The 16,059-nt window shown below is 36.7% G+C and overlaps 2 protein-coding genes across 2 annotated transcripts; one reads left to right on the top strand and one right to left on the bottom strand.

The window, feature by feature from the left end:
• Window positions 1–239: 239 nt before the first annotated feature.
• On the bottom strand, window positions 240–6,669 carry LOC104611948 (ent-copalyl diphosphate synthase 1-like). The gene is made up of 15 exons (XM_010279256.3): window positions 6,435–6,669; window positions 5,773–5,862; window positions 5,525–5,610; window positions 5,133–5,436; window positions 4,846–5,029; window positions 4,402–4,616; window positions 4,152–4,272; window positions 3,939–4,051; window positions 3,595–3,821; window positions 3,357–3,472; window positions 3,165–3,263; window positions 2,780–3,046; window positions 2,214–2,337; window positions 1,785–2,006; window positions 240–575 (listed from the first exon to the last, which is right to left on the bottom strand). The coding sequence occupies exons 1-15, from the start codon at window positions 6,523–6,525 to the stop codon at window positions 345–347; spliced, it is 2,490 nt and encodes an 829-aa protein (XP_010277558.1). The 5' UTR covers window positions 6,526–6,669; the 3' UTR covers window positions 240–344.
• A 5,932-nt stretch (window positions 6,670–12,601) lies between these two features.
• Window positions 12,602–13,771, top strand: LOC104586702 (uncharacterized). Its single transcript, XM_010244016.1, has one exon. It carries the CDS (start codon window positions 12,602–12,604, stop codon window positions 13,769–13,771), a length of 1,170 nt encoding a protein of 389 aa, XP_010242318.1.
• The last annotated feature ends 2,288 nt before the right edge of the window (window positions 13,772–16,059 follow it).

Here is a 16,059-nt window from a genome sequence, read left to right as displayed (position 1 = left end):
AGCCCACCCCATATAGTTGAGATAAGGCATGAATGACGACGACAGCAACGATGACATTGATCAAATCAAAACGTTTAAAAAAAAACTCTCACAAATTTATATTACACAACAGTCACTAACACAATACTACCATACCAAACACCCCCAAAAAGTTTTTAAAATCCCATGCATCTACAAACGTTTTTGTATGATTGAGATTTTAGCATAGTAAACAGTTGTTGTACTCAGAATCAGAAGTATTTTGGATTGAATTGAATCGATTTTGAGAATAATTATTTTTCAGGGATTTACACAAATACAACTGTATCTGTATGTAGGAAATTCAAGTTACACAACAAAAAAAATCAGTGTACACTCTCAAAGAGAACTTTGGCTATGTGGAGGTTGATCATGGCTGGCGGACAATGGGCGGTGTAGTAATAACTCTTGGCAACGGCAAGGAATGTTTGCTTGATCGCAGGATCGATGCCATCAGAGCTCCGGAGCACACATTGGACCAGCTCTTGCATGTCTGATTCGATTTCACAGGTGGTGATGCTGCTTGTATTTGGATCATCGCTGCTCCTTTCGTTTACCTGATTTAATACACCAAAAAAAATATATACATATATCTATCAAAATGGTAGTAAACAACATATAATAATCCCATAATGGATGGATAGAAAGAGAAGAAAAAACATGAGAATTGCTGCTGCATTCTCCACAGGAATTTGCTCCTGTTGGATGCCTCAGATGAAATGATCTATCTCCTTGTAGTTTTCATTTGTTTGTTTGTTTCAGAGCACAAGTTCACTGTCTGCCACAAATGGACCAGCCCCCTCCCCATTGACAATAGAGAGGCATCCATCAATCCTACTTCTCTCATCCATCACTTTTACACGTGTCCATGTCCCATGTAAGGTAGTGCAATTACCAAAACACCCTTGACATGAATATGCATGTAAAAGTGCTCACAATTAATGGGGTTTGTTAGTATTGATGAATTATTACAATGAGGGTTGCTTGAACATGAACTCACTTTGAAATGAATCCATTTAATTTCAATTGAGCAGTGGATGACTAGAAGTGGGTTTGAACTTCAAAGTTCAAATTCCATGAAATGATTCCATTCTTGGTGGCATCCAAAACTTAGCATGTAGAGGTAATTATACCCTGGAGTCCCTGACCCGGAAGTGGCTGACTACTGAACTGACTCCTGACCCTGAAATGAAAGGGCAGAAGCTGTACTGGCCCCTGGGGCAAGAGGGTTTGTGACTTTGTGTCAATGGAAAGAGATCCTTAATTACAAAACTACCTCCACAACTTATGGTTGAAAGTTGAAACACTATTGAAATACCCCCTTCAGAACTTGTATAGTTCTATATTGTGATGGGAGCGAGACACATCAGGTGGAGGGCTCCAGTAGGGAGCCGATAATACATTGGCATCTCTCTCTTTGAAATAACAATTCTACTGGTTCAAGACATGAATGCATCAAACTATCAACTCTTTCTGGTTGTAGTTTCGATGGCAACACAGTCCCACAGTGGGGATTTTGTTTGGTTTTGCTGGTTTTTATTTCTGCCCAACCCATTTCAACCCGACAGCAACAGCGAGTGCTTTTTCATTCTTGCAGAGAATTCGACCAGAGAGAGTAAAATCCAAGATAAAATTCAAACAAAATGACGCCTCACTCGTGCACCCACAGATGAGAAGATGATAGGTAGGGATTCCCAATAAGTGGATTTGTGTTTCTCTCTCTCTCTCTCTCTCTCTCTCTCTCTCTCTCTCTCTCCTGTTCTCACCTTCCATTCTCGGAAACGACGAAGGTGGTGACAGACTCTGTTGGTGAGTTGGACGAGGCGACGATAGTGGGGATGGCACAAGAGCTCCTCCGAGAGGGGACGACCGGCGCAGAGATTTATGGTGCGCACAAGGAGCTCTGCCTCTCTTCCTGTCTGTTGCTTGTCTTCTTCTTCTTCTTCTTCCTCTGCTTCATCAAGCGATATCAGTAGCCACGTGGCCCACTGCATCCATTAGGATTTTTGTTTATTACAAGTTGAAACCATGAAGGTGAAAGAAACGAATCAATTGAAAAACTTGGTTGGAATCATGAGTACTTGGGTAGTTTGTACGATACTTTGTTTTCAGAATTTTTGTTATTCTATTCTATTTCTTGTTTTTATGGATTGGGTGGCGTGGTGGTAACTAGGTTGTATTGTAATTGTACTCACAGCGCGTCGTAAGTGGAGGAGTACGTCTTGGCCGTGCGCCAGCAGTGAGTCCAACGATAGTCGGTTGAGGGTCCCCAGTAGGGCCTCAACGAGTCTCTCCGCTGTCCTCTTCGATCCCCACCTCCTGCATAAAATCAAACAAATATTACTTTTTCCTTCCTCTGTTTCCCGCTACAAATCAAACCCATCTTTGAAAAGTTTACACCAACAAAAAATTGCAATAATATATCTAAATTCTAATGGTCCTTATATACTGCTCTCTCTCTCTCTCTCTTACATCAGAGAATGTACATGTACGTATGTTATGTATGGGTGGGTTTGGCAACTTAGAACAGATGAAGACGGATTCAAAGACAACGAACAAAACAAAACGCCGGCAAACGGCGCCGGGAGGAAAATATTGAATAGAACGCCTTGGAATTTTGTGTAGTCATCATCAGTACATATTCCTACCAGTTACTGTCTACTAGTGTCAAGTATCAACGGTGGATTCTTTGATTCTTTCATAATAAAGAAATACGGTATTCGGTATACCAACCAAACTTGCATAGTATCTCAGTATATACCTCTTATCAAGCTTGTTTTTGTTGTCACTGCTGAAGATGCTGCTGCCGCCAATGTTGCTGAAGAAATCATGGACGAAGGCTCCCCTCTGTGGGTCTTCCTTCTCCAAGTACAAGGAGACCGCCTCGACAAGGACTGCCGTTCGGGCCCATGCTAGCCGCTCAGTCCATCTCTCGGGCTCGAATATGCTCGCTGCTGCTACGTAGTAGGCCTGGAGAAGTGTCCCCCTGTTCACCCCAAACTCTCCAAGGTTGCAGTCTGTGTACCATCTGCATATATAGAATATATAGTACAGTATGTGATAGTTATTAAAGGGATATCGTATCTCATATCTGGGCGTTGGAAGAGGAAGGAGTACAGTTCTGCACTGAATGTTTGGCTACTTACTTTTGAAGATTGACCCATTCATGCTGATGCAATGCTTGGCAATTGTTGAAGTCTAACTTTGCAAGCTCAAGATAGACGTTGTTGTTAACTAAAGGCATCCTGAATGTATAGATGAATAAACCCTTTATATCGAGAGACAGAGCAAAAAAAGAAAGGTCTGATATTGAGTAGAAGAAATATATACAGATGAACCTGTAAAGTGTTTTCCCGATCCATACGTCGTCTTCTCCACCATACTGTTCTAGATAATATCTGGCCTCCAGCCGGGGGAGACTGGCGTACCATGGAATGTCAAGAGCATATCTCACCTAATCAAGTTAAATTGATTGAACCCTTTTTAGTTTTGATTCATTTTTTGAAATGGGTATGTATAGATTTGAAACTTTGATATGATGATCAGTTGAGTTGATTCTTAATTTGATAACTATACCTCCCCAGGCAAGTCCTTGGTTATTATCCATTTATCTAGTAGTTGATTGGAAGCCTGTTTTTCACTTAGAAACCTGGATGAAAATGTCTTTGCTTCTTCAAGGATCTTCTCTCCGGGGAACAATACCTGAGATGCCCTGTAGAGATTGAACATTCCGGTAATTGCCTGGTTTGATTGTCCTGCGAAACAAAAGAATTCGCCACCTTTCTCGAAATGCCGAAATGCATCTGTTACAAACATTAGATCATATATACATTTGCTGTAACTAACTTGGAAAGTAATTTATTTGTTCATCATCAAATAGAAGAATGGTATATAGTTTCTACTATTTTGTCATGAATTACCTGGGGAAACATCGTGGCCATGTAACCTTAGGAGCCTGAAAGCCATAGCTGTGTCATCAATGTCATGTACTGTTGAGTTTCTAGCCCAACAAATTCCATCTTCAGTCCAATACCTGAAATTTTTATCGAGATTTTACTGTTAAATTTTTATATTACCATAAAAAAGGGGTCTGACCAGTAACATAATCTAGACTACTGAACCAACAATGGGACCTGTAGACATAATCGAGACATTCTTTAATTTCTGATTGGAAGTATCGAGAAATGCCAAGGCGTTCCAAGCGATCCACAGCCCAAATGTGTTCGAATAAATCAACAGGGTAGACGTTGGGTACTGTGAACAAACACATTATAAAAAAAAGAAAACTATTTTAAGTTAGTAAAGTTATAAAATAGAAAAAAAAAGGAACTTTTGATTTGAAACAGTTAAAAGTGACAAAAGGTAACTCTACGCTAGATCTACCTCCTCCATTGAATCTTTCAACAACTCTTTTGAGATATTTTAAGCAGTTTTCATCTTTAGTCTGCATGAGGGCAAAGGCTGTGGAGGATGGAGAAAACAGGAAGGACCCATCTGGGCTCTGCAGCTTGAGAAGCTTTTCCCAGTCCAAACCAGGCATTCCTTCCAAGCTATGGAGGAGCGTTGTGGGCACTATGTGCATCATTTCCTTGGGTATCCTGTATCACATATATAATTATTACATAAATCCAACAACACAAAATCCCCTAATAAAGTTCACAAAGCTATTGTGGCAGACCACTACTTCAGTCCTTTTCTAATCTTTCTGAGATATTGTACTAGCCATTACTAGAAATAATTAGATTTCCATTGCCAAAAGTATAGAAAAATAATTGAATTACTATAAGAAAAAGAAAAGAATGACGGAAGATTTTGTTGAGGAATCACCTAGTAAGCTTTAGATTTCTCTTGGCACTTATCATTTGCATGACAGTAGAATCAACAGGAACCTGCAAATGCAGCTTTCGAGCAATTTCGATGAGAGAAGGGAAAGCAACTTCAAAACCTATGGACATGTGCTCTGGGTTTTCGCTTTCGAGCCTACTCATGTTCTCCCGAATAAATACCACTCCTATATTATTAACACACACAAAACAAAACACCCCAAGTCAGCTACTAGTTACCACATTCATTTGAACTGATGAAGCTAGCTAGCTACAGAGCTTTTGTTCTACCTTTATCGCACTTCCTCGGACAGATATTCCATGATTTCAATGCAATCACACAGGCCAAAGTGCTAATGATCCGATCGTGAGCAGAAAATATACGATGATCGCCCCAGGAACCATCAGGGAGTTGATTGTCGACGATCCACAGAAGGCTAGAAGGGAACTGGGGAGCACCACCTCCAAGAATATCTTGAACCAGAGATACCCATGCGGTGTCATAAGCTGAGATGCTAATTTCTCCATCTTCCATAGAACTCAACATAGCTTTAATGGAATCCACCCTCTCTACTATCTCCTTAGAGATGGAAACCTTTGATATCACATCAACAAATAAATTAGCATTTCACGCTAAGAGTTGATATTTGAAAATCAACAGAGAAAAAAAAAGATTTATCAACCTTAGGAGCTTCCCCTTCTCTGTCATTCTTCAGAGTCTCCAGCCATTCTGCCGTTGGTAGGCCATTCTGAAGGATCTCCGTGTAGACTGCACAAACAATCATCCGAACATATCATGTACGTATATATGTATGTGTTTATGTACGTATACGTCTCTATATACGTATATAAGTATATACGTATACGTCTCTATATACGTATATAAGTATATACGTATACGTCTCTGTGTATGTAATGAAATTTGCTATACCGTGAGCAGAAATCCTGGGTATTGCGTTACGTCTGGAGCGCAGAAGACCAAAGCCGGACCTTTTATTTTCAGTCGCAAAAGAACAAACACCTGCAACAGATAAATAGGATTCAATTTTCATGTGGAAAATGACGATGCTGCCACTCATTAAAACTTACTATATTGGGGAAACTTCTCGTTTCACGAGGAGATTTCTCCCACATACCCAGAAAAAGTAACACGCTCTTGGGTGAATTCTGTAAACTTCTGTGTTCTGTCGTCTGTATCACTTTCACTACTCACTGTACAGTACAGTAGTCATTATAGGAAAAACCGAGCTATAAGCAAAGCAACGAGCTGGAACAGCTAAACGTTGATCTCTTTGCTAGAAAGAAGATCATGGAATAAAGAAATGAGGAAATCCAAAACCAAAGGAGACTTTATCAGCAAATAGATTCCTCATGATATATCTCTTGATTCCAACCGTTCAAAACTTCAAACATAGCAATATTTCAGTGGAAATTTACGTTTCTATTTTCCTAAATGGTAATTTTGATCGATCCAAAAGGGAAAAAATTAGAGTCTATAGACTCTATTGCTTTGTGGGTAGCTGCTGGTAGAACTCTATTGCTTTTACCAACTGGGTTAGCTAGTGTGGATTGAAAAAACCAATGGAGACTCACCGGAGAGAACCGCCCCTGGATCTGACGATGGATATGTGCGTGAGACGGGAACCGGCGGAAGGAGGCGGAGGAAAGCGGTGGTGTTAGGCATTTTTTATTTCAGGGTGTGAGAGAGGAAGAGAGCCGAGAGGGAGGGGGTGTTTGGAAAGTGACGCGAAGAGCAGAGAAGGGAAGTAATTTAAAGGGGAGGAGAGGAGGCAGTTGGTTGGAAACTGAAGTGAAAACCGAAAAGCAGAGTGAGTTGTGGAATAATTTAAACTTTTATAGCAGAGAGAGAGAGAGACGATGGAATTGAAAGTCGGCCGGGGGCGTTTACGTCCTTTTACCTTGATTTTATAACCCATGAGAGAGAAGGGATTAGAGTGTAATATGTGATGAATTGCATGTGGTGTCAAGTATATTACTGTAGAGTGTAGAATGAGAATGATTGGACCACGTAATACGGTCTCAGTGTACAGTTGTCAGATGACGTGGAAGAGGGAAAAACTTTGGCTGTTGGGGGCTGTCTGGGCTGTTGGGAATTGGGATGGTTTCAGGCATGACACGTTACAATTGATGTATGGGTAAAAGAGTCATTGCGTTTAATAAAAGGAGTCGGTTTTCAAAACGACCCCTAAAAGTTAAAAAGAAGCTTTTTTGTTCATAAATATAGAATTTATTACAGAATTCAAGGTTGTTTTTGTTGAGTTTCTTGCTGATTGCAAATAGATATATTCATGGGCCAGGCTCGGGTTTGGGTTTTGCCAAATTTTGAATGAAACCCGGCTTGAAGCTCGAGCTCGATACAATGTAAATCAGGCTCAAAACCTGGCTCGTGAGCTCGATACATGTGGCCGATTTACATTCAGGTGCTAGTTTAAGAATAGAACCCAGTAGGCATGTTAAATTTTGATTAGTGGTAGTTTAAGAAAACAGTCCACTAACATACAGAGTGGAATCCATCACCATGCAGAGTTGTAAGAAGTGGGAAGCTTCCACTTTCAATCATTTTCTAAAAAAAAAGTAAGTTGTGCTATTAATTACTATTAACTACTAAATTAATTAATTAATTTCAGCTACTAATTACTAATAATAATTATTATTAACTACTTTTAATGAATTAATTGAAATTATTAATTATTGTTAACTACATCTAATTAATTAATTTCAAATATTAATTACTAATAATAACTACTCACTGATAATAATTAATTATTGAAAACAATTCTTATAATAATATTGCTATAACTTAATTGCTGATAATAATTAATTAGTGATAATATTGCTCATTATTAATTTTAAATGATAATTAAGAAATATTTTCATAATGGTAATTAATAATTCAGAAATAATCTTTTTATATTTATATTAACTCATATTAATTATTTTGAAAATAAATATTTAATGGTAATTATTTATACTATAATTATTATCAGAAATTATAATTCATACATTTATATGGAATAATTAATTATAATATTATAAGTAATTATAATTAATAATATTTTATTAATGAATATAATTATATTATTATTATAATTAATTATTACTAATACTAATGATGATAATTATTACTTCGGAATGTTAATTATGGTAATTAATAAGTATTTTAATAATGTTAATTATTAATTGGGATATAATCATTCTATATAAATATTAATTCATATTAATTATTTTATAAATATATAATTAGTTTTATTTATTTATATTATTATTATTACAAGTAATTATAATTAATACTATTATTATTCTCCAATAAATATTTCATTTAGTGAAAGTTAAATTATAAAACTTTCAAGTATTCAATATTTTTAAATTTAAAGAATTATAAAAGCAAATATTATTTTATGAATTAACTAAAAATTGTAATTATAACAAATTAATTATTTAATAAAAATAAAAATAAAATAACAATAATAGTTGTAATAATAATAATAATAATATACTTATAATTATTATTATTATTGATTTCACAATTATTAATATATTATTAATATGATAATAATACTGATTATTATTAAAAAATGTTAATAGCAAAATTTAATTACTTAAAATTATTTGTTGACTTGAAATTACCCGTTTTAATTCAGAAAAATATTAATGATTAATTTCTTAAAATTATTATTTACAGAATAATTTTAATTACTCTTTCATTAACGACCTTATTTTTGAGTAATTGGTTTTTTATGTTCAATAATTTTTTTTTCTTTTTGAAAAAATCCAAATAACTTTTCATTTACAATGCTAACCATTTTAGTTTTCTCTTATTCAGTTTTCCAAAAGATAAAAAAAATTAAAGATATTTACCTATTTTTATCAAATTATGTATTTATCAAGTTGTTGTCATCGATGATGATGATGATGATGATGATGAGTCAACTTTTTGAAGGAGAGGGGTACTAATAATAATTAATGACTTCTAATTAATTAATTACTAATAATAATAATATCTCACTGATAATAATTAATTACTGATAATAATTTCTTATAATAATTATTGCTAATACTTAACTACTGATATTAACTAATTACTGATAATATTTCTCATTATTGATTCGGAATGATAATTAATAATGATTTTCATAATGGTAATTAATAATTCAGAAATAATAATTTTATATTTATATTAACTCATATTAATTATTTTGAAAATAAATATTGAATGTTAATTATTTATATTTATATGAAATAATTAATTATAGTATTATTATTAATTATAATTAATACTTATATTAATTAGTATAATTATATTATTATTATCATCCACTATTATAATTAATTATTACTAATAATAATGATTTCTGATAAAAAATAACTATTGATTATAATTACTTACTGATAATTAATTCCTTAATTATAAAAATGATAATTATTACTTTGGAATGTTAGTTATTAATGATAATTAATATGTATTTTAATAATGTTAATTATTAATTGGGATATAATCATTTTATATTTATATTAATTCATATTAATTTTTTTATAAATATATAATTAGTGTTAGTTATTTATATTATTATTATAAGTAATTATAATTAATACTTTTATTATTCTCCAATAAATATTTCATTTAGTGAAAGTTAAATTATAAACTTTCAATTATTCATTATTGTTAAACTAAAAGATTTAGAAAAACAATTATTATTTCATGAATTAACTAAAAATCATAATTATAACAAATTAATTACTTCATAATAATAATAATAATAATAATTTTAATATTACTGATTTCAAAATCAATACACACATAATAAGAATATATTATTAGTAAATAATAGTAATAATAGTATACTTATACTAATTTCATAATTATTAATATATTATGAATCTATATTACTCAATAAAGATATGAAAAAAATATATTCAAATTACCACTAAATGAATGAACTAAAAATCTATGAGTATTCTAATTGACTTGAATTTGACACATCAACATGCTCAAAATTATAATTTCAACCTACATTTTCTTTTTCTATCTCTTAATTCCCATAATTCAAACATACCATTAGTTTATGTACATGTTTCCCTATCTTTTCCTAATGATAAATTGTAGCCAGTCTATGTGCATTGTGGGGAGCTTAGACTTAAAATCCATAACCATGATCGACCAAAAGAAGTGTTGCCACCTAACTTGGAGGTGACTTTCATACTTAGGATTGTCTCATTATTCTCATTTTTTTCATGTTTCCTCTATTGGATGGGTTTTGAACTCCTAATTATATTATCAATTGATTGTAGCCATACATAATGATGATTTGATTGTAGTCATATATTTTTCATCTCTTACTTTAGAGGATGGATGCATCTACAAATGTTGTTTGGCATGGATTGTTTTTCTTAGCAGCTCTTTGAATGATTTTCTTCATTCTTTGCCTCTTTGAATGGATATCATAAATGTTGTTTATCCATTCATATGTCCCTAAATATTAAGCAGTATTTGTGATATTGTTGTAAACATCGATCTAAGTTTACTATTTTATAGATAGATTAATGATTTCAAAGTTATTGATACTTTTTTGGGGGTGGGTTGTTCAGCATGACATTGATTTTTTATTGTTAAATAGTAAATTTCAAATTAAATGATATTGTAGTTGCCCCTTAGTATGGGGTCATTGTCTAGATAAAAACATGGTAAGTCTCTTAAATCAAATAAAGAGCCTACCCTAAATGTCTATTATAAATAATTAAAAAAATGAAATAATTCAGATTAAATAAAATAATTACTGAATTAAGTAAATAATAATAACAATCAATTATTTATAGAAGTAATTAAGAATAATAACAATCATCAAGTACTTATTTAAGTAAATAATAAAAAACGAAATAACAATCATCAGTTACCATTAATAGTAATAATAATGGTTAAATTAAAGTAATAAATGTTTCAAGTTGAATTTAATGACCCGTATAATTTTACGGGTTTGACATATAAGGGTCAATTTATGTGGACCCGTAGATTGTACGAGTGTCTTAAAAAATGGTAGTTTATAAACAGTAATAAAAATCATTAATGTTTATTCATATATATATATAACTTCCCAGTACTTAGTACGAGGTCATTCACTAATTGCAAATAATAAGAAACAAAAAAACTCATATCTAATCATCCACAGATTCCAGATATTGATTCAAAGCCTGTTTTTGGTATTGATTAAAAGCCTCGAGAGAAGCTCATGTTTTAACGCTTCATAGGAGTTTGTTCAAGTGGTTTAGTTTGTTTTTCTGCTACCTGGTCTATAGGAGAATACATAGCTTTAGGAGTAAGTTGCATGTTTTTAGGAATTGGTGGTTGCACTTCCTACTTTCAAGCACTTATCCGTTTGGTTTTAGCTCTATAAATAGAACAGTTTCTTGTTGTGAAAATATCAGATTTTGAGAAGACACATGATTTTTTCTTTTTAATTAGGTAGTTTGAGGTTGACTAAGGCTGCATTTAGCATTCCTTATTTTAAGGATTTATTTCCTTTTTGCAATTAAAAACTCAATGTTTATAGGGGCATTTTAACTGCAAAAATGAAATAAGTCCTTAAAATAAGGAATGTCAAGTGCAGCCTAATTGGTTTAATCTTATAATTGCTAAGTGGGTCTAATCTGAAACCCATATTAGAAGCAAGAAAAAAAAGTAGAACACCTATCCAATGAATTAAAGAGAAAATGTTCTTTTCTTTATTTTTTCTGCTCTAAGGTCGTCTAATATAAAGTGAGAGCCTTGACGATTGGATCAATGGAATCATTGAGAACTAAATTGGATCATGATTAATCGGATAGCCATGAAAGCCTGCATGCAGCTTTAGTGGAGAGCTGGTAAATCTGCATCAACAATACATCAATAGACATGAAGCAAATTCTTAGAAGTGTAGAGAAAAAAAGAGGATACGAATTCCAATTGATTTTTCACCCCTTGCATGTATTGATTGATTATGAAAAATGGGATCATAGAAGGATCATATTGGGTTGGTGCTCGTTGCTAGAAGGGTGGATGGGTTGCTAGAAGTGGGGAGGTTGTTATAGTTTTCAGGATTTTCTCCTTTGAAAAGATGGAGAAGAGTAGAAAGGTTGTGTTCAAATGTTTCATTTTGAAGGTTTAAAGAAGAATGATGGATAAAATAGTCTTTTCAATCTTTTCCTTAAAAGATGCTAATGGAAGAGGAGGATTTAGTCAATTGTTAAGGGTATTTTAAGACTATGTAAATAGTAGGGAGTAGATCTAGTCAATTTCCTAAAATTTAGGGGTACTTTATGAAATTTACCCTTTTTCTTTGGGTAGATTGCATATTTGTATTTTATATTCTATGGAGTTTGGATAATATCACTTTAGTATCTGAACTAAAATGTGCAATTGCAATACTTGAACTCCCAAAAACTACCAATTTAGTACCCGCGACCACCATTAGTAGTATGTCAATTATCTATATCACATGACAACAAGTACAGCTTAAATTTTTTAAAAGAAACCAAAGCTACCCTTTTTAATATTTTTGAGACCATTTTACCTTGATTGTCTTTTCCAATAGTGACAAGAATTACTCATCTTCTCCAACAACAATGGTGATATAAACACCCTTTCTTATGAATTGAGTAATTGGAAAGAAAAGGATTACAAAAAAGGGAGAGTATAGCAATAGCTTTCTTCCTGTCTTTTGTATTGCAGAGAGAAAAGTGTGGAAGTGTCGCAAAATTCATCCCGTATGGCTACTGATAACTTCGTTCAACCTGCCATCCCGCGTTTTGATGGTCACTATGACCATTGGAGTATGTTGATGGAGAACTTCTTAAGGTCCAAAGAATATTGGCAGGTCGTCTCCAATGGAATAGCAGAACCAGCAGCAGGCACAGCAGTGACAGATGCACAGAAAACAGAATTAGAAGGACAATGCTTGAAGGATCTCAAAGCGAAAAATTATCTTTTCCAAGCCATTGATCGTTCAATCTTGGAAACCATTCCTTGTAAGGATACGTCCAAACACATCTGGGATTCCATGAAGAAGAAGTATCAAGGTTCGGCAAGGGCAAAGAGGCAGCAGCTTCAAGCACTTCGTTCGAAGTTCGAAACACTACGAATGAATTCAGGAGAGTCGGTCACAGATTACTTTTCACGGACAATGGCAATCGTCAATAAGATGTGGATCCACGACGACAAGACGGAGGACGTCACCATAGTAGAGAAGATCCTTCGGTCCATGAAACCAAAATTTAATTTTGTTGTTTGTTCCATAGAAGAATCTCATGATATTGATGAACTTTCAATTGACGAATTACAAAGTTCTTTGTTGATTCAAGAGCATAAAATCAACCAGCAGGAGAAAGAGGAGCAAGCTTTGAAGGCCTCCACAGAAAATCATCCGGCATCAAGGAGAGATAGAGAACGAGGTAGAGGTAGTGGTAGAGGCAGAGAAAGCAATGATCGTGGAAACCAACAACAACATCAACATCAAGACAACCAAGTTCAAGGAAGAGGAAGAGGAAGAGGAAGAGGAAGAGGAAGAGGAGACCACCACTCGACTACATATAGACCAAGGTTAGCAGACAAGTCCAATGTCGAGTGCTACAGATGTCACAGGTATGGCCAATATAAGTCTGAATGCCGAACTAATTTAAATAGACAACATGGAGAAATGTCTAATCTTGCAGAGAAGGAAGAAGAAGTATCCTTGTTAATGGTTTGTCATGTAAAGGAGGAAACCAACAAGAATTTGTGGTACTTAGACACAGGCTGCAGCAATCATATGTGTAGAGACAAGTCGGCATTCTCTTATTTGGATGAGTCATTTCGTGATAATGTGAAGTTTGGTGACAATTCTATAGTCTCAGTTTGTTATGGTCACACCAACCGGCAGCGCACTGCGGCACAGTCATAGGCACCAACATGCACAGCAGGCCGCACAGCAGCAGGCACCGCCTGGTAGCGCCGCACAGCAGCACGCACCGCCGACAGCACGCAGCACGCACCGCCTGGCAGCACGCAGCACGCACCGCCCAGCAGCGCGCAGCACGCACCACCCGACAGCGCGCAGCACGCACCGCCTGGCAGCACGCAGCACGCACCGCACGGCAGCAACACTAGGCAGCAGCATGCACTGCATGGCAGCAGCATGCGCCTCACGACAGCAGCATGCACCGCACGACAGCAACACCGCGAGGCGCGTGCACCAGCCGGCAGCAGCAGTAGGGCGGGGCCCACATGATAGCTCATTAGGTCGGGCCCACACTTATCTCACCACATCATTTCTGCCCGCCAACTCACCGCCAGCTTACCTTATCCCTTATCTTATTTTATCTTCTTATGTAAGAGTTATGAGTTTTAGTTTAAGTAGGAAATTAGGAGTTTTAGTTTGAGTTGGATTACCCTAGCCTAGCCGAATCCAACAAGGAATTCTCTTCTGTAATCTCCTATTTAAGGAGCCACAAATTGAAATAAAGCATTCAGTTTCCACAGTCAAGAAAGAGAGTGAGGAGATTCGGGTGATCTCTTGGACAAATCACCCCAAGGGAGAGTTCGGGTGGTCTCTTGGACAAATCACCCATTCAGTTTCCACAATAGGGTCTGCACGCAAGGGAAGGCGCAAGGGGAGCAGGGCTTTCGCACCATGGACCGACCCGTGACGGGATCCTACGCGCGGGCCCATAACAATTGGTATCAGAGCCAAATGTCACGGGCGATATGGAGCAACTATCAGTCAAGGTCAACGAACTGGAACATAGGCTAGCAAAAACCAGCATGGAGGTTCGTGAAGTCAGGGAAGACGTCTGGAAGATGCGACGCCTGCTGGAAGCATTCCTCTCCAATAAAGAAATGAGTTCTGAGGGAATCGCCAACACCAACAGACGTCGTCCGGACGGGGCAGAGGCATCCAGCGAACAACAGACCACTACCCCTACAGCTGTAGTTATTTCCAAGGATCAGCGCACAGAGGATGAAACGGTAAAGTCTCCTCCTTTGGCCGGGGACAATGTCACGTACATTATAGTAGAACCTTCAGAATGCGCTCCAAGAGTTATGGTTGCGGCACCACAGTATGGTAACTATGCAGAAATCCAAGAAACAGGAGTGCACAAGAGATGTAAGGTGGAGGGGTAGGATATAGAGGTAACTTTCTCTCAAGCTTATACTGATGGCATGGATTTTGTGTTCATAGACAACCCTATATTTTGCAATATTGAGGAAAATATATATGGGGGAGGCCGAGAGGATATTTTAAAACGCATGGGTCTCTTCGGTAAGGCTGCTCTTGAGGTTCCTTTCTGTAAGGATACCCGGTGCATTTCGGTGATCCACAACATAGCACATCGGGGCCGTGGTCTAGTACGCGATTTTTGTTATGTGGATCTTCCACAAAACTACTTCAAACTATATGACCCAGGAGGTGGGGAACACTTCAATGTCCTTGCGGCTGGCCTGAGTGCAGCAGATCGTGTAGTCACTATAAGCCTTGGTTACGCCTGGGAGTTGGAAACTAAAGAAGGGGGTTGGGGTCTGCATCAAATAATCCAGCTTTATGCACTGAGCTATGGGGCAGTCCCTATTGTTCATGCTGTTGGGGGACTGAGAGATAGTGTGCAGCCATTTGATCCATTGGCAGAGTTCCAAGTCCCGTATTCGGAATTCGAGCTTGAGGGCAAGCTTGTTGTCCAGGAGGGGTGTAATGTTATGGTCAGACCAACCGGCAGCGCACTGCAACGCAGTCATAGGCACCAGCATGCACAGCTGGCAGCACAGCAGCAGGCACCGCCTGGCAGCGCCGCACGGCAACACGCAACACGCACCGCCCGGTAGCGCCACACGGCAGCACGCACTGCCCGACAGCGCGCAGCACGCACCGCCTGGCAGCACGCAGCACGCACCGCACGGCAGCAACACTAGGCAGCAACACGCACCGTGAGGCGCGTGCTCCAGCCGGTAGCAGCAGTAGGGCGGGGCCCACATGACAGCTCATCGGGCCGGGCCCACACTTATCTCACCACATCAGTTCTGCCTGCCAACTCACCGCCAGCTTACCTTATCCCTTATCCCTTATCTTCTCTTATCCTTATCTTATTTTATCTTCTTAAGTAAAAGTTATGAGTTTAAGTTTAAGTAGGAAATTAGGAGTTTTAGTTTGAGTTGGATTACCCTAGCCTAGGCGAATCCAACAAGGAATTTTCTTCT

This window comes from Nelumbo nucifera, chromosome 4, assembly GCF_055504915.1.
Source record: "Nelumbo nucifera cultivar China Antique chromosome 4, China Antique-T2T, whole genome shotgun sequence".
Lineage (NCBI taxonomy): Eukaryota > Viridiplantae > Streptophyta > Magnoliopsida > Proteales > Nelumbonaceae > Nelumbo > Nelumbo nucifera.
Note: the sequence above shows the minus strand (reverse complement) of the source record. Positions and strands in the feature narration are given on the sequence as shown.

Bases quoted from the DNA above. Each gene is read 5' to 3' on its own strand.
- LOC104611948 (XM_010279256.3), bottom strand. From the start codon at position 6,525: ATGCCTAACACCACCGCTTTCCTCCGCCTCCTTCCGCCGGTTCCCGTC. The intron at 5,437-5,524 runs GTTGATAAATCT...GTGATATCAAAG, and splicing joins GAGAAGGGGAAGCTCCTAAG to GTTTCCATCTCTAAGGAGAT. The intron at 2,007-2,213 runs GTGAGTACAATT...TAATGGATGCAG, and splicing joins TCCTCCACTTACGACGCGCT to TGGGCCACGTGGCTACTGAT.
- LOC104586702 (XM_010244016.1), top strand. From the start codon at position 12,602: ATGGCTACTGATAACTTCGTTCAACCTGCCATCCCGCGTTTTGATGGT.